The 25,777-nt window shown below is 39.3% G+C and overlaps 1 protein-coding gene across 2 annotated transcripts; it reads right to left on the reverse strand.

The window, feature by feature from the left end:
• Positions 1-53: 53 nt before the first annotated feature.
• LOC135082508 (fatty acid synthase-like) lies at positions 54-25,777 on the reverse strand. 2 transcript variants are annotated; one of them, XM_063977306.1, is made up of 39 exons: positions 25,546-25,777; positions 23,288-23,480; positions 22,688-22,808; positions 22,079-22,282; positions 21,555-21,671; positions 21,289-21,464; positions 20,792-20,934; positions 20,416-20,619; positions 19,776-19,962; positions 19,196-19,358; positions 17,983-18,152; positions 17,440-17,591; positions 16,927-17,110; positions 16,699-16,847; positions 16,440-16,624; positions 16,251-16,370; positions 16,052-16,161; positions 15,090-15,280; positions 14,739-14,896; positions 14,317-14,574; positions 14,114-14,231; positions 13,739-13,993; positions 13,219-13,656; positions 12,732-12,887; positions 12,426-12,535; positions 12,070-12,220; positions 10,404-10,575; positions 10,001-10,113; positions 9,671-9,826; positions 5,765-5,937; positions 5,302-5,451; positions 4,845-5,045; positions 4,367-4,475; positions 3,665-3,818; positions 2,878-3,028; positions 2,360-2,507; positions 1,888-2,064; positions 1,224-1,326; positions 54-822 (listed from the first exon to the last, which is right to left on the reverse strand). In XM_063977306.1, the coding sequence occupies exons 1-39, from the start codon at positions 25,678-25,680 to the stop codon at positions 242-244; spliced, it is 6,936 nt and encodes a 2,311-aa protein (XP_063833376.1). In that variant the 5' UTR covers positions 25,681-25,777; the 3' UTR covers positions 54-241. The 2 variants fall into 2 exon arrangements, with proteins under 2 accessions (XP_063833376.1, XP_063833375.1); XM_063977305.1 differs by having other exon boundaries at positions 4,367-4,490.

A 25,777-nucleotide genomic window follows, 5' to 3' on the forward strand; every position in this document is an offset into this window, starting at 1 on the left:
TTTTAAATTGAAATTCTTGTATAATATGGGCGAACAGCAAATAAAAATAATAATTCCTGATCATATTTTTATTATTGATACAAACAACATAATTATTTTCATGAATCACAAGCAACAATTGTAGTGTGTGTAGTGCACCTCATCTTATTACTCAGCCTTAAATAACTAGAACAACGAGGCTATGCACATTATGCATTTTTGGTTATCCTATTTATCCTTATTTACCCATAACCTTGTTAGCCTATTCATCATCATCACAAACTCCCGCGGTCAAAAACTTATTTGCATCCAAAATATAAGTGTCGCAGAGATTCTTGTTTTCATACTCTTCCAGCACGTCTGGATCCAGGTATTGGTTGACGATGGCAGCGCAACGTAAGTCCTTCAACACGTGCGCAAGAGTCGAGCGCAGGTTGTGGACTATGATAGGTTGCTCGGAGTACTTTTGCAATGGCTCGGGGTACACCACTTCGAAGTTTTCTGGGCGAATGAGGATGAGGCGAGAGCGCAAAGGTTTCAGGCGAGGAGTGTACTGAATGGTTTGGAAGAGCCTCGCTCGCGCCGCGTTGAATTGACCACGAACATACTGCGTGGACAGCGGTATATGCCCCATCAGTGCTCGCACACAAACTTCCACCTTCTCTTGCCACGATGTACCCTCGCAGAATTGCACCTCGCTCCGGCCTCCCATCACTCCGAACATGTGCCGGATTAGAGACTCTTGCAATGCTTCACCAGAGCCGTACTGTTGGAGCTCTTTCTCAAGGAACGCCTTGAATTGCTCTGGCGCTTCTCCAATACAGTAAACGGTGCCGTTGTATCCTGTGATTGGAAAAACAGTCAAAATTATTATATTCTATTTTGCATGCTGGCTGGCTTTTGTAATAGTACTCTTTTAGGCTTACTAAGTATAGTAGGTATTAAGTTCTGGACATTGTGAAGCATAATTTTGTACCTAATCATGCGCGTTTCTCTTAGATTTATTCGGTGTGTTGCCTTTTGAAAAACCAAAGTGATTGCAGCATTTTTATTACTACTGTTTCTACTCTTAACTAGCTACCTCTTTCTCATAAATCAAAATAACCCTCCTTCTGGCGCAGTCGGGTAATAAGAATCTAATGCCCGTTTCCGTAATTTTAAGTGGCCCCTACACATAAAAGGTTCAAAGGTTAGGATTGATGGTGAAAACGGGCATTATGCTCACTGATTTACTATTATCTTACCATGTTCTTCCAGTATTGACGCTAATTCCAGCGCCACCAAAACTCCACTCTCGTATCCCATCAGACAGAACTTCTTTTCCGCATCTATTTTCTTCATCATGACCTGCAAAAACAACTTGGCGTGTTATCTTTTTGATTTTTGCTATAAATCAGAATATGTAACTCTTGAAGACTATTGAAACTTGGTAAGTAGATGTATTCTGTGAACCGCATTAAGATTTTGATGAAAAAATAAAAAAATAAAAAAAAATATTGGGGGCTCCCCATACTTAGAACTGAAACTCAAAAATTATAAAAACTACCAACGAAAATTGTTTTGAACGAGATCTAGTAAGTAGTTTTTTTTAATACCTCGTAAATCGTAAACCGCTTATTACCGCGTAATCTTTCATACAAATAACTTAAATTAAAAAAAACAAAAAACAAATCAATAGTACGGAACCTTTTGTGCGTGAGTCCGACACGCATCTTGGCCGGTTTTATTTTATAAAAGCGACGGGGTGGATAGTCAGTGGACGAAACGCTATTTAAAATCATACAAAGTAAACTAAAATCCGTTATGCGTCGGGTGCAGGCCAATGGACGCGTACCAAGCCTTGGTTAACAGATATTTAAGATAAAATAATACCTGTCCACTTTAATATAAAGAGAGAGTTTAACTTACATTCGCATATCTCTTGGCCGTCTCCTGTACACTTTCATTCAAAAAATCAAGGCCGGGCTGAAGCAGTAAAGCTGCCACCTTGAGTCTCTCACACAGTTCCCCGAAGCGATCCCAATGACCTTCTAATCCTGGGACGATAAATAATGGGGTACCCGTCATTTCGAGCTCTTCATTTTGCTGTAAAAGTCGACTCAATTAAGTTTACATCGATGATATGACGTTTGTTTCCTATTCTAAGAGCTAATAAAGAGAACGCCCTTATTCACAAACTTTACTATGAGGTCTCAGGGTGCGCGTGGACGCTCAGGGTGATCCACGAACCAATCACAGAGCTCTATTCAACGCTGTGCGTTTGAATTGCGTTTGTGAATACGCCCGTAAGTAACTTAAGTTTTAATCGCAAAATTAACGAAAATCAAACATAATATCAGTCAGATTGGCCTTAAAGGCAAGTTGAATAACACTAAATTACCATTGAATTTGAAGTACACAATAGGGTAGGAAGAAACACCGTATCCGTAGCCAGCATCTCATCGTTGCAGATGTAAGAAAAGAACATGTCGAATCCTTTGACTTCCTTGGTTAATGATCCATTCATCATTTGGTCCATCTCTTGAATTCTAAAAGAATGGTGATGAAATAATGATTACTACTTAGTTTCACCACAAATACTTAGTCCAGCGGCGACGGGTTCGAACCGGCTTTCCTCGGATCTCGTTTCGGCCAATCCGACACCGGCACCACTGGGCTACTTACACAAAATTCATTTAGAATATTGTATACCGAGCCGGAAGATGTAGTGTGGGCAGGCCTCCCACTAGGTGGACCGACGATCTGGTGAAGGTCGCGAAAGGTGCCTGGATGCGGGCAGCGCAGGACCGGTCTTTGTGGAAATCCTTGGGGGAGGCCTTTGTCCAGCAGTGGACGTCATTCGGCTGAAAAGAACGAAGAAACGATACCAGGAGATATTGCTAATGTTGAACAACTTACTGTTTAATGCTCAGCATAGGAATGTCATCTTCAGACAAACACAGATGGTACTCATCTTTGAACAGAGCCGCAACTGCATGCGCCTTCTCCTGCCCAACGCCGATATCACTCAAAAACGCAGAGTCGTCCAGGTCACCGCTAACTTTTATATCTATACAATAATAAAATACCTAATTTAATACTTCAGGTGTATTTATAATTATGCTGGTTTAACTTAATCAAATAACATTAAATCTGTGCCAGGATCTGATAAACCGGTACATAAAAGTAGTGGGTTGTTTCCAAAGGACCGGATAGTTGGAATCTATTTATTTCTAAAAGAACATAATTGCTAAACATAATGTTACTCAACTACCTTCTGGGAATTTTGCAAAGGTTCTAAAAATTGCTCAGGCTATTGACCCGACATTTACCTGTGCATTTAATACTTTAGACTCCAATAATTCGCTCCTTTAGGAACCAATCATTTCTGATGCGAATAAATTCAAATTCAAATCATTTATTCAGTACTTAGACTCTTTCCAGAGCACTTGTATAGCGTCCCAAAGACATACTCTCTAATTTGTGGTCCCAAGTATAGCTTGTCCTACCATCACCATTATCTCAGGAAATACCCATAAGCTTCAACCACGCCAACGCGTGCAGATCGCCATCGCCGGAGCGATCAAAGGCCAATGACAGGTCGCGCGACCCATGACAGTTCACGCGACCTGTCATTTTCCTATGATCGCGCCGGGTGATGGCGATCTGCACGCGTTGGTGTGGTTGAAGCATTACACGAACTTACTAGCTATAGTCGCTATCTTCTGTAGCAACGTCAGTTGAGGTTTGCTACTTGGGTGCGCCTGGGCAACTGTAGCGGCTGTCTTCACTACGGTCTCAAATGCATCTAACGCACTGCTGAAGGATACTGCGCCTTTACACTGATATGCGTCATCCATCTGGAAATCAAGTTACCTCCATTTTTTTCTGATTTTCATTTATACTTACATCAAAAAAAAAAAGAAAAGAACCCTGTAGACTTAGTAGGCGATGCTAGTTACAGCAACCCGAATGATTTAACTGCGCACCTGGCAGCCGTGACGTCACATCGACGCTCGTAGCTAGCACGAAAAACTTTCGTCTTCGAATCGTTTGCGTATTCGGAAAAATGCGATACCCAGCCTTCGAATTCAACGATAATGTGACGATCTCGACTGTTAAAATTAGTTTCGTTCTACCATTTCTCATACTGAGTTCACTTTACGACACGTTCACAAGGGCGCTGTTGTAGTTTTCGTACTAAATCTTTTGATGACGATTCGAATACGCAAACGATTCGGAGTCGAAAGTTTTTCGTGCTAGAGGTACTGGTACTCGTAGGGACAGGGCGAACGCCCCCGCTCTGGTGAGTGCGAGGAAGAGTAACATTCCAGCGAGGTGCGCACTTCATTCAATCAAGTTGTAAAAATTGTAACAATTGGAAGATTAGGTGGTTGTTTATACTCACCTTCCTTATTTTTGGTATACTTAGTTTTGTGGCTGGCAATCCGATTTGTTTCCTCGAAACACATATTTGGTTACCAAACTCTTCTTCCGTACTCATTATAGCAAAGTACCTGAAAATTATCGGGCTACGGTAAGTCATCTGTCCAAAGGAGCTATACATCATAAGTTTACATTATATAATAGTTACAGGCTTACAGCCCTTAGTACAAAAGAAACGTCAATAGAATCCAACCACCAACCAGTTGGGGCTGTAACAGACCCCGGAGTAATAATTTAAAACTACCATGAAAACAGTTTAAAGCTGCAAGAAAGTCCAGCAGTCGAAATAGGTAATTAAGGCAAATGTGATAAACATAATTCGGTTTGATTTGTAGACATTAAAATATTGCTGTTCATTTTTGTAATAGGTATAAACAACCCTCCAGTGGAAAGCAGATGACGTCGGACTGTCCCATTGGCCATCATTAGATCCTACTTACTTCAAATTTGTACATAGTTTTCTAGATAAATCATCCAATCTAACTAGAATTTCTTCTTTCTTCATGCCAGTTGTTGCTATGAAATAAGTTCCTTCAATGGGAGCTATGGCGGCACAGTCTTCCAGCATTGACTGAATGCTTGAGATTCCATTCAAAGGAGTGGTGGATAGTTTCACTTCGGAGTTTTGATTTTTCCAAGACCTTGTATTACAAAAAGACAGTTGTCAAATTAATCATGTTCGAAGATGATAAATAAAGAATTAATTGAATTATTTATTAATAAATTAAAACTCTCTTAAAACTCATTTATTTGTGCAAATTGACTCTTAAAAAGCACTTTTACACGTCCCAACCCTACCACTGCTTCGGGACAATAAATGGGCCAGTGCTGAGAAGAAGCAGCGCAAGAAACTCTGTCACTATGTTGTGTAATTGTTATATCCATTAATTAACTTACTGTTTCTTAATATTTATAGAAGTAGGAACTTTTGGTAAATGCACGACAAGTTTTTTAGCGCCGTGTTGAATGAGTCTGTCTGCCAGCTGCAGACCATGAAATTCGTCGTCACAAATTATCAGGTGCGATCGATTTGATGAACACGTTATCCTGAAAAATAAAATGCTATTATGATGCTTATTTGCTTCTGTTCTATAATACCGCATTCTATATTTTATCTTGAGAAATATTTTCTGAAATCATTGGGGGAGAACTATGTTCAGGAGTGGACGTACTGTGGCTGAAATTATGATGATTAATATTTTCTAAAGACATTACCTAATTTTAGTTCAAGAACTGTCTGTTCTGAAGAGCAGACGTCTGCAGTTTAGTCTATCTAGTCTACTAGACGTGTAATGCCACTTATGGTTGAAAAAATTCAAGTCTAAATACCAAAATCACATCCTGGAGGCGTTTTTGTTACCTGGGTTGGATGGGCGGCGAGGTGTCAGAGATTCGGAGGAGCACGCGGCCGCGGTGCGCGCTGGTGCTTAGCAGACGAAGCGCACGCGCTGCCTCGTGCGCTGGATACGTCACATGCGTCAGGGGTCGCACGTACCCTCGCGCGATACCCTCACTTATCAGCAACTGAAGTTTCTGTAGCAAGAAAAATCGTTGTAATTTGTGTGATTTAGAGATGCTTAGATGTGCTTTTACCCTTTTTTATTTACGAGTAGCTATAGTTTAGTTAAGTAGTTTGTTTGTTACTATTTAGCTGTATACGAGTACCTATATAGAATATTGTTACATTCAATATTTAGAGATAGGTAGTACAATTAGCGTCAAATAGTTCCTGTTCCTGACATCCAAAGTAGCCAAAAAGTTCGCAAAACGTCTTTGTTACAATTGTTTGGTTGTGTTGTCAACTTTTTGGCCACTTTGTCACGAACTACATATTTGATGCTGACTGTATAGAATACTGCTGTATTATCAGTGATTTAGATTGCACATGAATTTTGGCACTTTCATCTCATATTAAGTAGTAATTTTTGCTTAACTTCAATGATGTCGTGCCCCACGTGCCCTAACAACTGGACGCAGGAAAGTTTTATGAATGCTACTGACAACGCCACTCTTGTAGCAGAGTTTTAGGCTGACACTGTAGGTTTGTTGTCGACACGACAAGAAGAAGAAGGACTTCAGAGTTTGAAGCGGAACATAGGTTTTCTTTATTATTTATTTTATTTTATTTTATTCAGAAAACCAACTGCATAATTAAAAAAATTACACGAATGGTACTTATAACTATGAGTAAAGCTAATTACAGGTTTCCCTTAAATAATATTCTTAGCATAGAACGTGAAAAAAAAACAAAAATACTACATAATATGCAATCTTACCAATTTATATACCCTACACAATATATAAATAAATAAATACCACGCAATATATAAATACATATAACACAATATATAAATACATACAACACAATAATTATAGCCTGACCAGGAACATAAAAACCCTCGCCATGTTGCGGAAAACTAATGGTACTAATTTCTTTTAATGGCAACAGTAACTGAAAACTTCATTGACATGTCACCTTGCATGTCAGTCTATTGCTGTCAAAGTGTAAACAAACTTTATTTTAAATGTGTGCAATTGATTTTGTGAAATAAATTGCTAAAATATTTTTATAGTCGTGAAAGAAAAGTGGTTCACAATGTGTTAATGTATTTGTCGAAGAGAAATACCAAGGGTTCGGACAATATTTTCATTGAATAATGTTTCCGACAAAGGTTGACAAATTGACTGACATGCTCTGACATGTTTATCGTATAGTACAGTCCACTATGAAAATTAGCTGTAGTTTGTTTCAACTACCTATTTTAAAGTTTTTTGTCACTTTCTAAGTTTTGAAATTTATGGAATTGGGAAAGAAGTACCGAGTTTGAAGCGTTCATGAGCAGACATTGCAGTTGAATATTCAAGTTCTGAATTTGATTATTGATGAATAATAAAATAAATCCTACTAGCTCGATTGATGGTTTCATTTAATTTATTTAAACCAGGTTACCTTTAATAATATTTTTTCGTTAATTTATGAAAATATTAAATTAGCCCGTAATCCTGAATCCAGATACATAAATTTAGCCTATTAATTTAACACAGGTACGACTGTACTCAGTGTTGCACTATCAAATGCAATTGACGCGCCTCTATGCCAGGGTTTTTATGTTCCTGGTCAGGCTATAAATACATATACACCTACACAATAAACCTACATACATTTTTGTCTTTAATTTAATCGCTCGTTATTTAGAATTTCCACCGCTTTATGTTTAACTACACCTTTGCTGTGAGCAAACAAATCAATATCCCGAAAAGTATCATTGTACGTTTGCAGCAACCGTGAGATAGGTGCATTACGCGCATAGTTAGTGCTCACCTTGGGAACCATGAACAATGAAGGGAGCCGCCGACGGCTGCGCCGGGTTGGTGCATTGTACCTTATACTCTCAACCAGTTCGGAGCAATCTACATTACCCTTCACTATGTCGTACAACAAACACAAATCCAGCATCTTTCGCCTGTCTTCGAGAGGGACCAAACCGTATTGTTTGCAACTTTCCTTATACGTCCTTGCTTCTGGCTTTGGGAAACGGTACTTCAAATGACGGATCAGGATTTTTTGCAGTCGCTCCAAACGGTCTGTGTAAATAGCATACTGTGGATTCCAAATAGGACTTGCATATTCAACAACGCTACGAACATAGGCAAAATAAATAGTCTTGATTGTCTTGACATTCTGAAAGGGTTTGCAGGTTCTCATTACAAAACCAAGGTTTTTGTAACCCTTATCCGCTATTATACCGATATGATCTCTAAGAAGCATCTTATCGTCAAGATGCACACCCAGATCTCTAACTATAGATGTTCTTTGGATAGCAATTCCATCAAAGTTATAAGGGTACATTAATGGTTTAGGTTTACGGGTAAAGGTGATGCATTCACACTTACTCGCATTCACCGTAATGTTATTTTTTTTGTAGTAGTCTGTTAGCCTATTCAGATCTGATTGTAACTTTAGACAGTCTTGTTCATCGTCTATTTTCATAAATATTTTTTTGTCGTCCGCATACATTAAGTGTCGCGCAGATGTGAAGCAGGACATAATGTCTGCTACATATACATTGTAGAACAGTGGCCCCAAATGGGATCCTTGTGGTATACCTGTAGGTATACTAATAAAATCTGACTTATATCCCCCCACAACAACAGCTTGAGAGCGACAGTTTAAGTAGGATTTAATCCATCTGAGCAAATCGCCGTGTATTCCCAACCCTAACAATTTATGGATTAGAATGTCGTGATCCACACGGTCAAAAGCTTTAAAATTAAATTGAATTTTTCATTCCGCATATTTACTTTGACTTGTGCCGTGTGGTGACGGCAGAGTAGAATACATTTGTCACCAACCCCTACTCTTCCTGCGGGTGTCGTAAGAGGCGACTTAGGGACTACACATAATACACATCAAACAGAGAACGGGCAGCAGCGCTCTTTGTAAAACATACTTATTTTTTAAACTGCGATCTCGAACCCGCCTGCCAAGCGTGGGCACAGAATAAGTAATAGTACAGGTACAGAAGGATTACTCCGCAAGACGATTTAAATAAATGCGAGTCTTGCTACGACGCGATACAGTGGAATTCAGCTCGCACAGCACTACGTACCTACAATTTTATTCACCTACAAGTTTTGTCTCTTTCTATCGCGTGCCTCTGAACTCTTCTTACGCTGTTAGGGTTGCTGTCTAGTAGTGTCTAGTAAAAAAATAATTAATCTACTTATTTGTAATGAGGTACGTATGTAGGTAAGTACGCATTCATTATGGAAAACCTTGGGAGAGGCCTTTGTCCAGCAGTGGACGTCATTTTTGGCTGAAACGAACGAACGCATTCTGAGCAGTAGTCATGGTAGGTTAGGTTCCTATACTATCCTAAGAATTAATTGATTACCTACATGGCCAACATACCTTTCAGCATCTTTGGGTAGCGAAAAAAAAGATAAATCCGGTAAATTTCTTTTCGAATTTAAACACCCGAACGCCGCACAATAATATTTCTTTCTCTTTATGTCCATTTTTAAATAATACTTCGATCATAGAATTAGGTACTACAACGCACGCCAGCGTCCTGACGGGCTCGCGCGTGACACTCGATTGATATAATACCCGCCGGCGGGGCGCTTCGCTGTAGGTAATTATCGGATGTACCGCGCGGAGTGAGCCAGGCCTGGCGTGGGGCTTATGGCAAAACCCGCCACTATAGTGGAGGAGGCTTATAGTCCAGCAGTGGACTGTAAAGGGCTGTTGATGATATTTACTTACTTTCATAGTGGTGGAGTCTGCTTCAGTAAATATTGACGAGAAATTAACAGCAATATAATTTTTGTCCACCATTAAATTACTCATTCCAAAGTTAAAGTTGCTATCAACTTCTGTATCGAAAGTAATTGCCGTATGCATCATGACTCTAAAAGAAGTCTGAAACAAAACCATTAAGCCGAGTATTAGGTAGGACCTACTCAAAGTAAAAAGTAAAGTAAAACCAATAAGATGGAGACGCCATCTTTAACAGCTTTGGAGTTCGCCCAAAGCTGGATGACTAACAAAGTAAAGATCTTCTTCTGTAAGTTTATTAAAAATGGTTTTGCTTACATTCCTGAGATCTCCCTTAAGGCAGTTGATAACATAACCGACTCCTAATCCTTTGGTTTGTACAAGAATCATATCTTCAAAGCTACTATCCCGAGAGTTTCCAATATGATCCTCTGAAAAGCAAATTGCAGGTGTAGGAAAAAAATCAAGATTTTTTTGTAATAAAATTCTGGTTGCTTTATGAGTTTTCTAAAGTCCGGTCGCCGATCTGATAAAACTTCGTCCAATGACCCCAAGCTACCCATTCTTATCGCTCGCGCGGAATTATATTGCTGTCGCGATTGTGCGACGGGCGGCCGCAGTGAGTACAGTGACAGCAATATACGCGCATTTATAGGTCATTGGACGAAATTCTGTTTACTCCGCGACCGGACTTTAGTGTTCTAAAATCTGTTAAATTAACCGTTTAACTCCGGGAAGAGCTTCAAGAGGAAACGTTTCTTGCGCATGTCGCTAACAGTGGCGAAGACACGCATCCTAAGCTCCAGCGCAACAGCAATGGCGGCCTGCCCTAGCGCGCCCGCACCGCCGTGCACTAAGATGCTAAGGTTTGGCTTTGCCTTAGCTTTGATTACCTGAAAACGACAAAGTGAGGATTTAGACAAGAATGGCATTAAATTCCCCCAATAGTCTTTGGTAGGTAACTACATCATTTTTGCATGAACTCTTTATAACTCTTTCTATCCGCTTTACCGTGTCACTCGATTTAAAAAACACTCTATAATGTCGAAAAATGTTCAGTCCCTTGAGTGTCGTTATACAGAGCATATACTGTAGTTTATAAACGACACAAAGTAGGTATCTATTAAAGCGTTGCTGTAATATTATACATTTTAATGCGAAAGTTTGGATGTCATGATGTCTGGATTTTGTTGAAACTTTACAGTATTACTGTTTGTAATTTATGACGTTCTGTGACAAACTAAATTTCACACGGGTGAAACCGCGGGCAAAAGCTAGTGTAAAATAATTCTAAAAAAAATATTTTCGTATAATAGAAAAAATAATTGAAAAAGCAATTTGTTCCCGTTAACCCCTCGTGGTAAGCTAAATATGCTTGTGTTACGAGTGGGTTCACCACGATGAACCCGCGTTCCTCTACTAGTATGACCCCTTCACCGTTCGACTACCGTGGCTTTAATACACTGCTAATACCCATTAGCAGTCTGCTCACATGACTTATGGTTCGGAAACGTGGTCTTATACAGAAGCTCAAAGTTGCACAGCGTGCTGTGGAGAGGGCTATGCTCAGTATTATGCTCGGTGTTTCTTTACGAGATCGAATCACAAATGAGGAGATCCGTAAACGAACTAAAGTCGTTGACATAGCCCGACGGATTAGCAAGCTGAAGTGGCAATAGGCAGGGCACATAAAAAGTCAAAAGTCAAAAGTCAAAATTTCTTTATTTGTTTAGACTAATAAATAGTTCTTACAAATCGTCATTTTGCTCTTAAGGAGCCTTTACATGTCTCATAATCTTTTTACCCTACCAGCGCTTCGAGACCAACATTTGGCAAGTGCTGAGAAGAAGCGCCGCAACAAACTCAGTCACCACTGTCTGCCGGTTAATATAAATAAATAGAAATAGCAGTAGTAGGTACATTCGATTCAGGAGCAGTTCACTGAATTTACCATGCATTCTTGTATAGTGTAGGTATCTTATAAGAATGGGTATACAAAATTGCGTGGTATATTAAACAAGGTAGTGACGTGCTAATATCTAGACTTACAGATTACATACTTAAATACTTGTAGAAATGACTCGCATACATAAGTTGGAATAACTTGGATTGACCAGTCCCCGAAAGCAGCGCCTGTTCACAGACATGACGAGTGAATTTAATTATAGTACGCAGAACTGACGGCCGATGGGGCAGCAAGGAATGATGTGGAGGCCGCGTACCGGAAAACGCAGCGTGAGACGTCCACTCACAAGATGGACCGACGACATCATAAAGGTAGCAGGAAAGCGCTGGACGCAGGCCGCTACCAACCGGGTAACATGGAAAGCATTGGGGGAGGCCTATGTTCAGCAGTGGATGATGATGATGATGATGAGTCTACTCACAAGACAGTAGAAGGCGTGAGCATAAGGCAGCGGGACTGTAGCTGCTTCTTCCATGGTCCAGTGGTCGGGCACCGGCCACAGCAGTTGCGGCAAGCCTTTAAGGCGCTTGCTAGCGGACCCACTCGGCACTATGCCCATCACGCGGTCTCCCCTGAAACATTATAATGTTTTAAACTTTCATGGTATTATTTACGGAATCCTACCATGTACCTTAGGTACCTTATTATTAACGAGCCTCGAGATCATCGTATCGAGAATCGAGATCATGGCACTTGCAACAGTGCCGAAATATCGGAGGCATTTACCAGCCAGAAATCACAGAGATGACCAAAACATTACATTTTCGGTATTCTTACCTGTCAGTTACCCCACTGAAGTCCATCCCGTAAGCGTTGTTATCGCTGTTATGATTATACACGCCCGTAGCCTTTTTCACATCAATTTTGTTAAGTCCAGCGAAGTGAACCTAAAAGAAAAACATGGCTAGAACAATAAATTGCAAGTTCGGAACATTTGTAATTTTATTGACAGTAGAATTTTTCAAAAGAATCCATCAAGATTCCTCTTTGAAATTCTATCTATGTCCTGTATTTCTTCGACTCATATTAGGTCGGTGAACCTACGGCCCCATCTATAAAATATTTCAATGATAAAAATTATACCGTTATTCCAATCCCAGGACTGGAAGGTTCTGGCATTTCGACCCAACTCAGGGAATTGAGGTCGCCAATATGTTTGCTCTTGAGTGCCATATTATGGTGCATATCTTTTGAATGGTCTTCAGCTAAAGGAGTATAATATACTCCTCCCCATACCCCCTAAAAATAATAAACGAAAATATTAATCTTTAGGTCATATTACATTTAAATTATGTCATAGATAAGGCCCGTAATATACGGACAGCTTGAAGCAGTATACTAGTATCGACAGCTTTAAGCAGCGAATGCATAGCAAACTAGGTACAGTATTCAAAACACATACACGAAATCGCTCGACCAGCTGTTGTTGTGACTGATTTATGCAATTGTACGCTGAAATTTCAATTAACTATTACTACATCACTGCAAGAGCGATCCGTTTAAGTTGATCACTAGCTAACTGCTCTTCCTGTCCGTATATGGCAAGCCTAACCGTTAATTTGATACTGACACTCTGCAATACATTAACGGCTAAATGTAGATCAGCAACGCCTTCTATGTCGGATTCTTCAGGAATTTTATCATTAACCATAACTAAAACGACATGGTTACGGTTGGCTTCCTTCCGCCATTTGCCGACTAATTCTTCGATTCCTTCTACAGGTGGATAGGACGTGACGACAACAAGCTTATGATTAGGAGGCAAATTATTTCTAGCCAAAGTCAGCCTCTTAAGATCAGTCTCACTTCGCACAGTAATAGTTTTCCTTGAGTTTGGTTGGGCTGATGGTTTCCAACGTGCTAGAGTCAAGTAACCATTCTCAATTTTGTGACAAGATACGACCCGATAATATGATGATGATGATGATACAGGTTTGAATGTGTGACAGTCTGTTGCGGCTACTATGAACGAGTCTGCTGGCAAGATTCCGGATAGTAACTGTAAAATCTGAAATAAATTTATGCAAGTTTTTATATCTTTATCATTACTACAACATGTTCTTTTATATTGTGGTGCACCTATCACTTACGTTGTCATCCAATTTCAATCGTTGAAGAAATGTAACACAGACATTATACTTTTCCTGGTTTTGCCGAAGTTCTAGGATATCCTTTTTTTCATATTGAACATTAAGACTCTGTAGATCATCCTGTACTATATTTTTTAGCGTGTCATCTTGGGTATTGTCACACTCCAAATCATTAAATACTTCCAGAACCTTTATATAATCTCTACGATTATTTTCTGCGACTATTTGTAAAAAGATTTCCAATGAACTTTTAACCTGGTAAAACATATAATTGGTCATATTATTATTACCTAATTAGATAAATATTATTGCTTACTTTTTATGTCTGACGATAGTAAAAGTTTAGGAATAAAATTGAATGTTGTTTTAACTTACGTCGGTCATACTAAATTGCAAGCGTGGAACAAACGTCAATGCATTGATTGATAGTTTATCGTTTTTTGATTTAGATAAATCTATAAATTTAATATTTTCCAGTTGTATTCCACCACAGCTGTAAAATATGATGAACTCATATTATTAATTTACCTTATTGAACTAAACGTTAGCATTATTTAACTTCCTATCATTTACTATACCTTGTAATAGAATGCAGCGCATCTATGCGTGCTTTCATTACATTTTTTCCTTGGGAACTAGTTACTTGAGTTGATAAGTGCTTTTTGGTATCAATTGTGAGAGTTCTTATGAATGCAGGCTGTGACACTGCATCATGTTTTTGTCTTAAAGCATTCAGTTGCAGTAAGCCATCAATAAAAGTCACCCAATTGCCATCCCATTTAACAGCAGCTCCCGAAAAAGTTTCATTCGCTTCTTGAAGACTTTGGAAATCAGATCTGTAATTTTGTTATTGATTTTAAAGAAAAATGATAATGCTTTTAAAGAAAAATATTTAAAGTAAACGATTAAAGAAATTTTACTAACAGACCATAGCCTAATTGATTAAAAAGTGAGTAATAAATTAATCTTAAGTCAATTTATATGAAAAATGAGAACCTACTTGTAACAATAATCTCTTTCGTGAAGAATTTCATAAACATCTCGACAGCTGAGGGTTATTTCCTTATTTTTAGTTGTACTGTTTTCTTCAATGGTTTTAAATTCATCTTTGTTTTCTAAAATAAATCCATTAGCTATCTTTGAAATGCCATGCATTACCTGAAAAAAAAGGTTGCAGACTAATATTTCTTTCTTTTTTGCCCGTATTATGTATGTATTTCTAGTCAAGACCTATGAAACAAAAGACTGTGTTGGTTTTCCAGATTAGTTCCATAGGCTAGACATCAGCAAGTGGTAAAACCATCTGCTTCTTTGAATTATAAAATACAAACAAATAACATTGTGCACTCACTTCAAACCAACCAGAACCTCTGTGGAGAGCTATAGTTATTGTTAGTGACGTTCTATCATTCAGTAAAGGTTGAACAAACAATTCAACTTTGCTAAATTTGACGGAAACTTTCTTTTTTTCTTGTCCAGTGGACATCGCCAGAGTGTCCCAGACAGCAACCAGGGCGGCCGCAAATGGATATACGTTTTGACCTTTAAAAGCAAATTCAAATTAAAATAGTTTATTCAAGTAGTGTAACCCGCAGAATCGCTAAAATCAAGTGGCAGTGGGCAGGGCACATAGCTCGTAGAGCTGACGGCCGCTGGGGCAGGAAAGTTCTTGAGTGGCGACCACGTAGCGTGGGCAGGCCTCCCACTAGGTGGACCGACGATCTGGTGAAGATCGTGGGAGGCGCCTGGATGTGAGCGGCGCAGGACCGGTCCTTGTGGAAATCCTTGGGGGAGGCCTTTGTCCAGCAGTGGACGTCTTTCGGCTGAAACGAACGAACGAACGAACGATTCAGTAAATAGGCCTTTTCCAGGGCATTTATACACGTCCCAAATATAGCTTGCCCTACCACCACTTCGGGACAATTATATGGGCTGGTACTGAGAAGAAGTGGCGAAAGAAAGTCAGTCACCTTTATCAGCAAATACAACACATTAATCTTAAACTACCGGACGAAAAATATTTTTTAGGGTAACTATGTATTTATAAGTATTATCGCCGTGACTGTTTCATGACTATGTCCATGGAGATGTAAGGAGATCACGTAACGCCGTGACTGGTGACATCATCGAGCCAAAATCTAGGTAATTGCAAGCTTCAACCACACCAACGCGTGCAGATCGCGTGCCATCGCCGGCGCGATCATAGGGAAATGACAGGTCGCGTGAACTGTCATGGGTCGCGCGACCTGTCATTAGCCTTATGGCCGGTGTGGTTGAAGCCTTATTCGGTTCTTAGTTTTGGGTTTTACTTACCTCTGAGGACGTTTCCCCGCAAGTAACGATATTCCTCGTCATAGACAGTAACTATTTGTTTAGCAGCTGCTGCCACTTTTTTTTGTATCGTTTTGTACAGGGGAAGAGCCCTGTAAATTATTTAGTTGAGCGTTACGTATAATTTAGTTGAGCTACACGTTACTTTAGTAATTGTTTTGAAGTATCAATCATCTCTTACCATATCTCACCGTGAGCCCATTGCACCAGATGTGAAAGAAACGGTGTCCCCGTTGAAACTGGAAATTCGACCTTCGGATATAGAACATGCACTCTCGGATTGTAACCTTCCATGAATAACCTGCAAAATTATCTACCATGTCATCTACTTCATATTTACAAACATTTGTGTACCTAAACCATTACTTACTTTCCGATACCCTCTAAAACTAATGCGGGGTTATTTGGATGAGCTCGACGAGTCAGTGGAATATTATTACAGGTTGAAGGCAGAGATCGTTTGAGAATAGCCTGTAGAAGTCCGTGAGGAGCTATCTCCACCAGTACTGCATTGGGTGGAATCAGGCGAGACGCTTCCTCAAAAAGCACAGGATTCTGAAACCAATCAAGATTTATGTTAGAGAAGGAATATTAATAAGACATTTATCTTAATTCCTTTATGTATTCACCAGTAAATTATTTGTGTGGTACTCAGCAGAAGAATATTTGGCAGATTCGTCGCCCCACCGATCCTCTGGGACTGATGTTGAGACCCATTTCTCGCTGCGTGGTTTCGGGTCCTTGATCACTTCTGATAAATATTTTAGTAAGCTTGGCCCTGAGAATAAAACATTACATTGTTTTATTGCCTAAATTATGACGTAAGATTTTGCATGAAGGATATTATGACACTATACCTGCATCAGCAATATACCGCGAGTGGTAAGCAATGTTTGAACAAGGAACCTCTTTAGCGAAGATTTTCTTATTAGCGAGCGAGGTCACGAAGTCCCTCATCACTTCAGCAGGTCCTGAGATGGTGCTGGACTCGGAGGAATTATGACAAGCGACTTCTATTTCTGGAGGAACCATGTCCACTATCTGAAATACATACGAGTAGTACCTATAATATAGCAAGTCACTAAAAACCAATTTTATTTCAAAAGCTTTCAGAATATTGTTTTTGAGGTTGGTTCAATAGATTATTCAGATTTATAACTTACTTACACAGAATAATTATTTCAACGGAAACTTAAGTAGTATTATTATGAAATTCAGAAAGTAATTTAATTAGGTAGTACGATTACGTACGATTTTTTTGATAATGTTGACATTATCAAAAAAATCTTTTTGAAATTGCCCATCCACTGCTGTTATTCACCAACTTTGTTTTAGACAATTTATTTAATAACTGGAATAATTAACTTTACCTGCTGGTACCCAAGACCCACTGCGGCCATGGAGCCATGGATGAAGGGTGTTTGTATGGACACCAAGCCCCGGCTGTAAGCGGACAGGATCATCTCCTCCGCGGTGAAGCAGCCGTCGGCGTACGCGCATCCAAGCTCACCGACGCTATGACCTGCGAGTTTACAAACGAACCTTTGACAAGTTTGTTCTCATCATCATCATCAACAGCCCTTTACAGTCCACTGCTTGGATTATGAGCCTCCTACAGTGGAGGGTTTTGCCATAATCCCCAAGCTTGGCAGGCTGGTCGGAAATTGCAGTTTAAAAGATTGATGTTTTGAGAGAGCGCTGTTGCCCGTTAGTTCTCTGTTTGATGTGTAGTCCCTAAGTCGCCTCTTACGATACCCGCGGGAAGAGTAGGGGTTGGTGACAAATGTATTCTACTCAGCAGTCACCACACGGCACACGTTTGATCTAATTAAACCAAATTATTAGTGACTCATTGTCGTCTTTGCAAAGCAAAGTATTAAATTATTTTTTTGTAAAAGAAATAGTATGCTTACCGATGATATTATCTGGAACTAAGCCTAATTCCCGTAGAATGTCAGTGAGGCCTATTTGAACAGCGGCTATCCCAACAAAAGAGTGTAGTATGTTGTCGAAAATAGTTTTGTCCGGCGAAGTTATTATGTGCACGATATCAATGCCTTTTGGCTTCAATACTTGATCACATCTGAAAGAGACATAAACATAAGTCAAAGGATCATCTTTATAAAAACTGTTTCAAGTAGAATTTTTCCCATCAAAATTCATAAATTAAAATGGGTTTTCATAGGTCCGGTCACCACAGGAAAAACAAAGCGACCGACATAACCCGTAGAAGTGATAAAATCAAGTGGCAGTGGGCGGGGCACGTAGCTCGTAGAGCTGATGGCCACTGGGGCAGAAAAGTTGGCTGGATGACGTAGTGTAGGCAGGACTCCACTGGGCGGACCGACGATCTGGTGAAGGTCGCAGAAAGTACCTCGACTGGTCGTTATGGAAATCCTTGGAGGAGACCTTTGTTCAGGAGTGGTAGTCATTTGGCTGAAACGAACGAACGGTCACCGGTACCGGCTTAGTAGGTAAGTAAACTCGAACTTGATGCAATAAAAATACAATTTGGACTTGGTCATCGTATTTTTGTTGACCAAACTTCATCATCATCATCATCATTTCAGCCACAGGACGTCCACTACTGAACATAGGCCTCCCCCAATGACTTCCAGATCGCACGGTTGGTAGCGGCCTGCATCCAGCGCCTTCCTGCTACCTTTATCAGGTCGTCGGTCCACCTTGTGGGTGGACGTCGCACGCTGCGTTTGCATTCCAGAACCTTGCTGCCCCATCGGCCGTCAGTTCTGCGTACTATGTGCCCTGCCCACTGCCACTTCAGCTTGCTGATCCGTTGGGCTATGGCAGCGACTTTAGTTCGTTTACGGATCTCCTCATTTATGATTCGATCTCGTAAAAAGACATCGAGCATAGCCCTCTCCATCGACCAAACTTACTTTTGGTGTAATATTTGTATCGTTAAGTTTCATCCACAAAAACGCGCCCCAGCAATTTTCGATCGACGGAAGCGCGGGGTGCGGGGAGTTTGATTCGAGCAATCCGAGCGTCATTATTGTAGTGTGCGTGCGCACTCATGGATAATTTAGCGTGTACCGATAACACTAGTTAAAACATTCGCGGAAGAATGGTGGGGCGCGTCTTCGTGGATGAAACGATCTGTACCTTTGTATGGCCGCGCTGAATATAGGGATGCGCATGAGTTGCGCGCCCATGCCGGCCCACTGCGAGCCCATGCCGCTGTACACGAACCACAGCGGCTTCTTCGCGGCGTCGAAGTACTCGCACTTCTCCGATATGCTGTACGTCTTCAACTCCTCATTCGTATCTTGAATAAAAATATTAGTTTGTAAATTATGTTATCCTTTTCTATGTTTCGATACTCCATTTAATATTTGCGGTCTTTCAGGCAGAGTGGTTACTGGCTACGTCATGCTCTTCCTTCAGCCAATTTCGGGACTCTGCTGGATAGGAGCACTCTGTCTCTTGCCATATCACTCAGACTAGGCGTCAAGACAAACCATCCCCATCGCTGTCGTTGCGGTACCTACTCGCGTCGGTGAGTTAGGACACCGTTGCCTCCCATGGCCTCTCATGCCAAATGAGACATCCCATGGCGTCTCCCGACACGCGTGCATATTCTATGATTGTTACCATTCCTACATCCGGTGAAATCGAAAATAATTTGTGTTTTTTTTTTAGAATAAATCTAACAATAAAAAAGTATAATGTAAAAAAAAATTACCGAGTATAGTAAATCCTCTCCCAAGATGTCCACTGATGCTTATTTCATGGATGTTGTGCAGTAAAGCCAGCTCCTCGGGGTCTATTGGTCGGCTTTTCAGGTCATCCAATATTAATTGGACTGCGGATTCTTGTCTTCCCGAAATTGTTACTAGGTGTGGAATACTAGACTGGTACTTGGTTAGATCCTGCTGATAACATAAGCATTAAAATGTTGCAGGCGATTCGTCACCTCCAACATTTCTCCACAAAATGGACTATTCCCACCTTTCGTTTCTACAGATCAGCTTGAGCACTAATAAAAACCCAACCAGTAAAGGTCTTTGTCTCGAGGATAGTAAACTCTCATTGGACCCACAAGGAAATTAATCAGAAGAGTATAGGAAGAGTGTTTAGTATTGTAACTAAATCCTAACAGTTCAAAATTCAGAATATACAAGTGGTGTCTCACTAAGTGTTTTCTTTATGAACCTCTACATAAACATCACCTCAAATAAACAACATAAAAAGTGGTCCTTCGAGCCGGATTAAGTTAAGGTTCAACTTGCCTCCAGTGCAAAGCGGATGACAAGTGACAAAACAAAGGTTTAAAACCTATAAGAAAAGATTATGCAATGATAATAATTAAATTAAAATATTGCCTTTGGTTTGTAATGGCCATGTAATAAAACATGAGCATTGCACCCGGTGATGGAAAGAGAGTTCACGGCCGTGAATCCCCTTCCGAATGGCTGGTGCTCTCTGACGATCTGCATGCGGCCGTCGTTTAGTGCTGCTATGTCGTTCCGAGGTGTTGAGCAATGGAGGTTTGCAGCTATTTGTCCTTTATGGTATCCTAGTAAGACCTGAAGAAGAAATAATAATAAGAACTTACATTTCAGGAGACCGTAAGATTAATCTTAAAAAGTCGCAAAGTAAAAAGCGCTTTTACAGTCATTTCATGGTCATATCGCAAGAGAAAGTCGCTAAACTTAACATCGACACTATTTCTACCGAAATTATGATCCACAGAATTACCTTGGTTATGGCAGAAATTCCAGAAGCTGCTTCAGCGTATCCAATGTTAGACATCACACTTCCAACCAGCAATGGATCCGATCGGTCTTTACAAAAAACGTCGCCGATTGCTTCTAGTTCAGATTTATCTGCCTCGGACGTAGCTAAAACAAATTTATCGTTTGTTTTAGCCAAAAAAATAAGTACCTAAATGAAGGATTTGAACTACACTCCTCAAACTTATAAAACGAGTTGAGGAGGTATTGCAGAATAAAATTATATTTTTTAAAGATTTCAATTCATTTATTTTAACTTGGAAACTGTCGCCCGTATTCACAAACGATGCTTGCTTAAGTGAAGCAGAAAATTGTACTCACAGTGCTGAATAGAGCTCTGTGATTAGTTCGTGTGTCACCCTGTGCGCCCACGCGCACTGTGAGACCTCATAGTAATTTGTGTATTTCGTTAGAATACGGATTATCTATTGGTATGTAATAAATTGTAAAATTAGTTATTACCCGATCCAACACCCTCAACATATTCTACAGCCTGAGGCACTATTCCAGCTTCATCGTAGAATTTATTCAAAAAGTTCCTTACAATTCGTGGCTCTCTGTAGAAACCGAATCGAGGGTCTTTTTGATTGCCTAACGACAAAAATTCACTTTTTACGTGCGTGATCTCTGCGTAAATTCTGAAAAATTTATTATGTTTTTAAAACTGCTGCACAAAAATTAATTAGCAATGAATCAACATAAACATAAAAAAGTAAATAAATGCTAACCTAAGTGCATCTTTTTCTTTCTGTAAGAATAACACGTTAATGGCTTCGGACTTCGCGCACCCATCAGCATTTTGATCGAAGGACTTAGTTTTGCCGTCCATGCAAATCTTTATAGTTCTGTAAATAAAAAAATACTTTATACAAAAGTTCCAATGCCAAATTAATAATTTAATCTTCTTATTCGTTTCGCTCTTGGCAGAGCGGTTGTGGTCAATAATTTAATACCATACTTGGTTAAATTATACGGATTATATTGAAGAAAATTCGGTAATTCCATTGAATCATCATCATCATCATCATTTCAGCCACAGGACGTCCACTGCTGAACATAGGCCTCCCCCAATAACGTCCATTATGAATAGAGGTAGGTAAAAGTGCTTTATAAAAGTCTATAATATTTGCAAAATTAAATGAGTTTTATGAGAGTTCTTTATGAGTTTTAATAGCTGTTTAGTAAGATGTTCATCAGACAGACTAAGCACCAGTGTGCCTTGTCTAATTTTAATATTTTACCAGGAACGTACCTTCCATAATGCACCATAGACTGTGGATGCAACGTCAAGTTACCGCCTCCTACAATGGCAGCATCGCATTCCCCTCGAACTATGGCCTTGTATGCCTGTTCTAAGGCCACGGTGGAGCTGCAGCAAGCTTGGTCGATCGCCGTAGATGGGCCTTTAGCGTTCAGCCAGTAAGAGATACGGTTCGCAAACATGGCTTTGCTACATCTGTAAGAAAATAATGATTTACAGATCTCGAAAGCCTTTACTTTGCACAGAACTGCTTGAACATTATTAGAAATAGAGATGCAGAATGCAACTCGGCAGTCACTGCCTACTAAATCTCCTTTTGAACTTTACCAGTATTGCATAAGTTGATTTTTAATAGTTCAAATTGTGATTAATTAGTAGATCCTTCTCTCTTCTAATTGCATTGCCCGACAGGGTCCATAATGATCTATTTAGCTTTAAGCCTTATCTATCTTTCTCCCATGTTACATTATGGTGATGCAAATAAATATCTATCTAGCTACCACTGAACGTTTATTGAAATCACCCCTGGATATTACGTCATTTATGACAGTTTGATCGTAATATTCAACAGCTTGAATTTCCATTTGTTCCATTACATACCCAACTATGCCAAATCCTGTTCTAGAGGTGGCAACGTAGAAGGATGCCTTTTCGGTTTCAGAGAAACATGTCCCAACGTAGACTCCAACTTTTTTCCCAGAGAGGTGCTCTGGATTCAAGCCTATAAAGGAAATAAATTCTTACTGTTGTCCTGATTTTTTTTCAATGAAAAACAGACAGACAGATGACATTTTACACACGATATTATACAGGGTGTCCCAGAATGGGTGAATCAAACTGCTAGGGGAGGTAGCTCTACTAATGTAGGTACTACTATCCCTAAAAAATATGAAAAAAAAAATAAAGCGCATAAGAACACAATTTTTTTTAAACTGAAAATAAATCAGCTATTGCTGTGTTTGGAGTTTATTTGTACTTTTTTCTTACTAATATTAATTGTACATGATCGCTTCGTATAACTGTAAACAAACTTTTAAAATAATGACTAGATTTCGAGTTTAGAGCACTTTATTTAAAAAAAATCCGAACTCATAATTTTTTTTTCATATTTTTAGGGATAGTACATTAGCAGAGCTACCTTCCCTAGCAGTTTGATTCACCCATTCTGGGACACCCTGTATGTAATTTGGTGATAGTTACCAGCATCGTAAATGGCTTGGAACGTCTGCTCCATCATTTTCCTCGACATGAAGTCCATGTTACTGGCAAGCCTGAAGTGCACTCCAAAGAACTGAGCATCGAAACGACCCAGCTGAGGCACGTCGCCCGTGTACCGGGATACCTCCGGGTGATTGAATGTCCAGCGCTTGCTTCCAGAGGTTATGGGATTTTTCTGAAGGGATACGATTCAATTATGAAGTCTTTTATCAACATTTATGAGAAATAGCTGTCTATTCTGTATTTTTATCCCATTTAGTGACATAATATAATGTTTTCAGTATCACGAAACTTGTCCATTGTGAAAAGATCAACAGTTTCAATCTAAAGGTCAGTAAGAATATAGCCAACCTATAAAGATGTCATCTATACCTACTTATAATAAATCTGTAGAGAGGTCAATTCTGTACATGAAATATAATATTTTCAAAATAACTATCAGGGGGTGATTAGTGATCGATACTGATGCCAAAAATGCAATCAGTAAATTTTTTTTCTGTCTGTCTGTCTGTATGTGCCTTATAGAAACAGAAACTACTCGACGGATTTTAACAAAACTTGGTACAATTATTCTTCATACTCCTGGGCAGGTCATAGTATACTTAAGAATTCCCACGGGAACGGGAATTAGCGGGAAAATCCTTTTGTATGAAAAATCTAAACCGTTTAAGTTAGACGCTTGAAATTTGGCATGCAGGTACCTTAGTAAACTTAAAGCTTAGTTACAACAGGATATTGCAAAATTCCCACGGGAACGGGAGTTAGCGGGAAAAAACATTTGTATGAAAAAATCTGAACCGCGTAAGATAAATGAAGGGGGTAAAACGGGATCCACGCGTACGAAGTCGCGGGCGGCCGCTAGTATTCAATACAGTATACAGGGTGTTGATTTTAATACTCGCCATATTTATTTAGGTGATCTAGGTATCCACAAAAAAAATTACAAACTGAAGTGGAATTTTTAGCAAATATTTTCCGTGTGACATCAACTGTACTGCTCTCCATACTGCAATGCGTTTAGTAGCATGTCGGATAGCCTAGTGAAGGAAGCCACGTAAAGTGGGTAGTGTAAATATGTACTTATTTTTCTTTGAATAACTTATATTAAGTTAAAATTCGTTTTAAAATTTTTTTCGAAGTAAATTTTTTACTGATTCGGGATCAGAATAAGCTACCCTAAATATGGCAAGAATTGAAATCAACACTGGGGAGTCCGGGAGAGTTTACCCGCCTTCCACTAAAATGCTCATAAATATTTCTATACTTACAAATCGCTATTTTTTATTAATTGTATCTTAAGCTACATTATTTAGCTATATTTTCTTCTAAGAAACTTTAACACATCATTATTAGTTTAAGAGTAATTAACAATTTTAACCAAAGTGATATTTGGCTAATATCTCCCGCCTGGGTGGGAGACTTGACCCCCCAAGTTTAAAAAGCCTTTAGCCGGGTTTAAAAATAAGCAAAATAATCACTACAAATTATAATTCTATAAAGAAATTTAATCTTCTTGAATGAAAATGTGTAACAATTTAATTCTTTGAGGTTTTTAAAAAAATCAGCATCGTTTTTTCTATTAAAACTGGTTGATCTGGATAAACTGGTTTCTACTGGGGCAACACCTCTAAAATTTTCCTTTATCAATGTTACATACCTATAGCATTTCTTATTACTGAAAGATCTAAATTGATCCTGTTTCTAGATGTTCCTTTTTATATTTGAAAGGCATTTTGGATGATTATCTGCAATAAAAGTACCAGATTACCCTGGGTAAAGTCTCCTCCCGATGCCAGGCTAATGTCTCCCACCCCAGGCCAAGCTGTTCATTATTACATTTTTTTAAAAACTATAACACTTAAGTAAAAAATGTCTACTGTAAATGGAACTAGGGTAATTACATTTACGATGTATATAAATGACATGTTGGTATGTATTCATAGTAAACAACTGAAATCAAATATCGAAAATTGAAAAAAGTTATATAGTTAGTTAGTTAGTTTCCGGGCTCGAAATTGTGTTATCACTTGTCACTCCTAAACCAAACTGCCAATCGCATCGGCAATGCGTGAGCGAGGTGGGACGCGCCTATGGAGTCTAAGAAGTGTGGCTACGTCGCAATATTTAAGTAGTTCCACAAAAATTCTATGAGCAGTGGCTATTGTCTCCCACCTGCTAAACTCTCCCGGACTCCCCCTACTATTCCGCATGTTTTAGTTAAGTGCTACTTTGGATCTTACCTTGTTGTAAAGAGTTTCTGATAGCTCCTTTACATTATTAGCCCGTGGATAAAGTCCTGACATCCCGGATATCACGACTCTTTCCCCGTCCATCTTGTACTCAAATTTACCGTTTTGTTCTTTTGCCACTACCATTTTTAAAGTACATATATGCCTAACTTTACAAGTAGTACAAAAACACAACCTTTAAAAAAATGGTTCAATGACGAGTTCTTTGACAATGAAACAATTA

The sequence above is a fragment of the Ostrinia nubilalis genome, chromosome 21 (genome assembly GCF_963855985.1).
Source record: "Ostrinia nubilalis chromosome 21, ilOstNubi1.1, whole genome shotgun sequence".
Classification (NCBI taxonomy): Eukaryota; Metazoa; Arthropoda; class Insecta; order Lepidoptera; family Crambidae; genus Ostrinia; species Ostrinia nubilalis.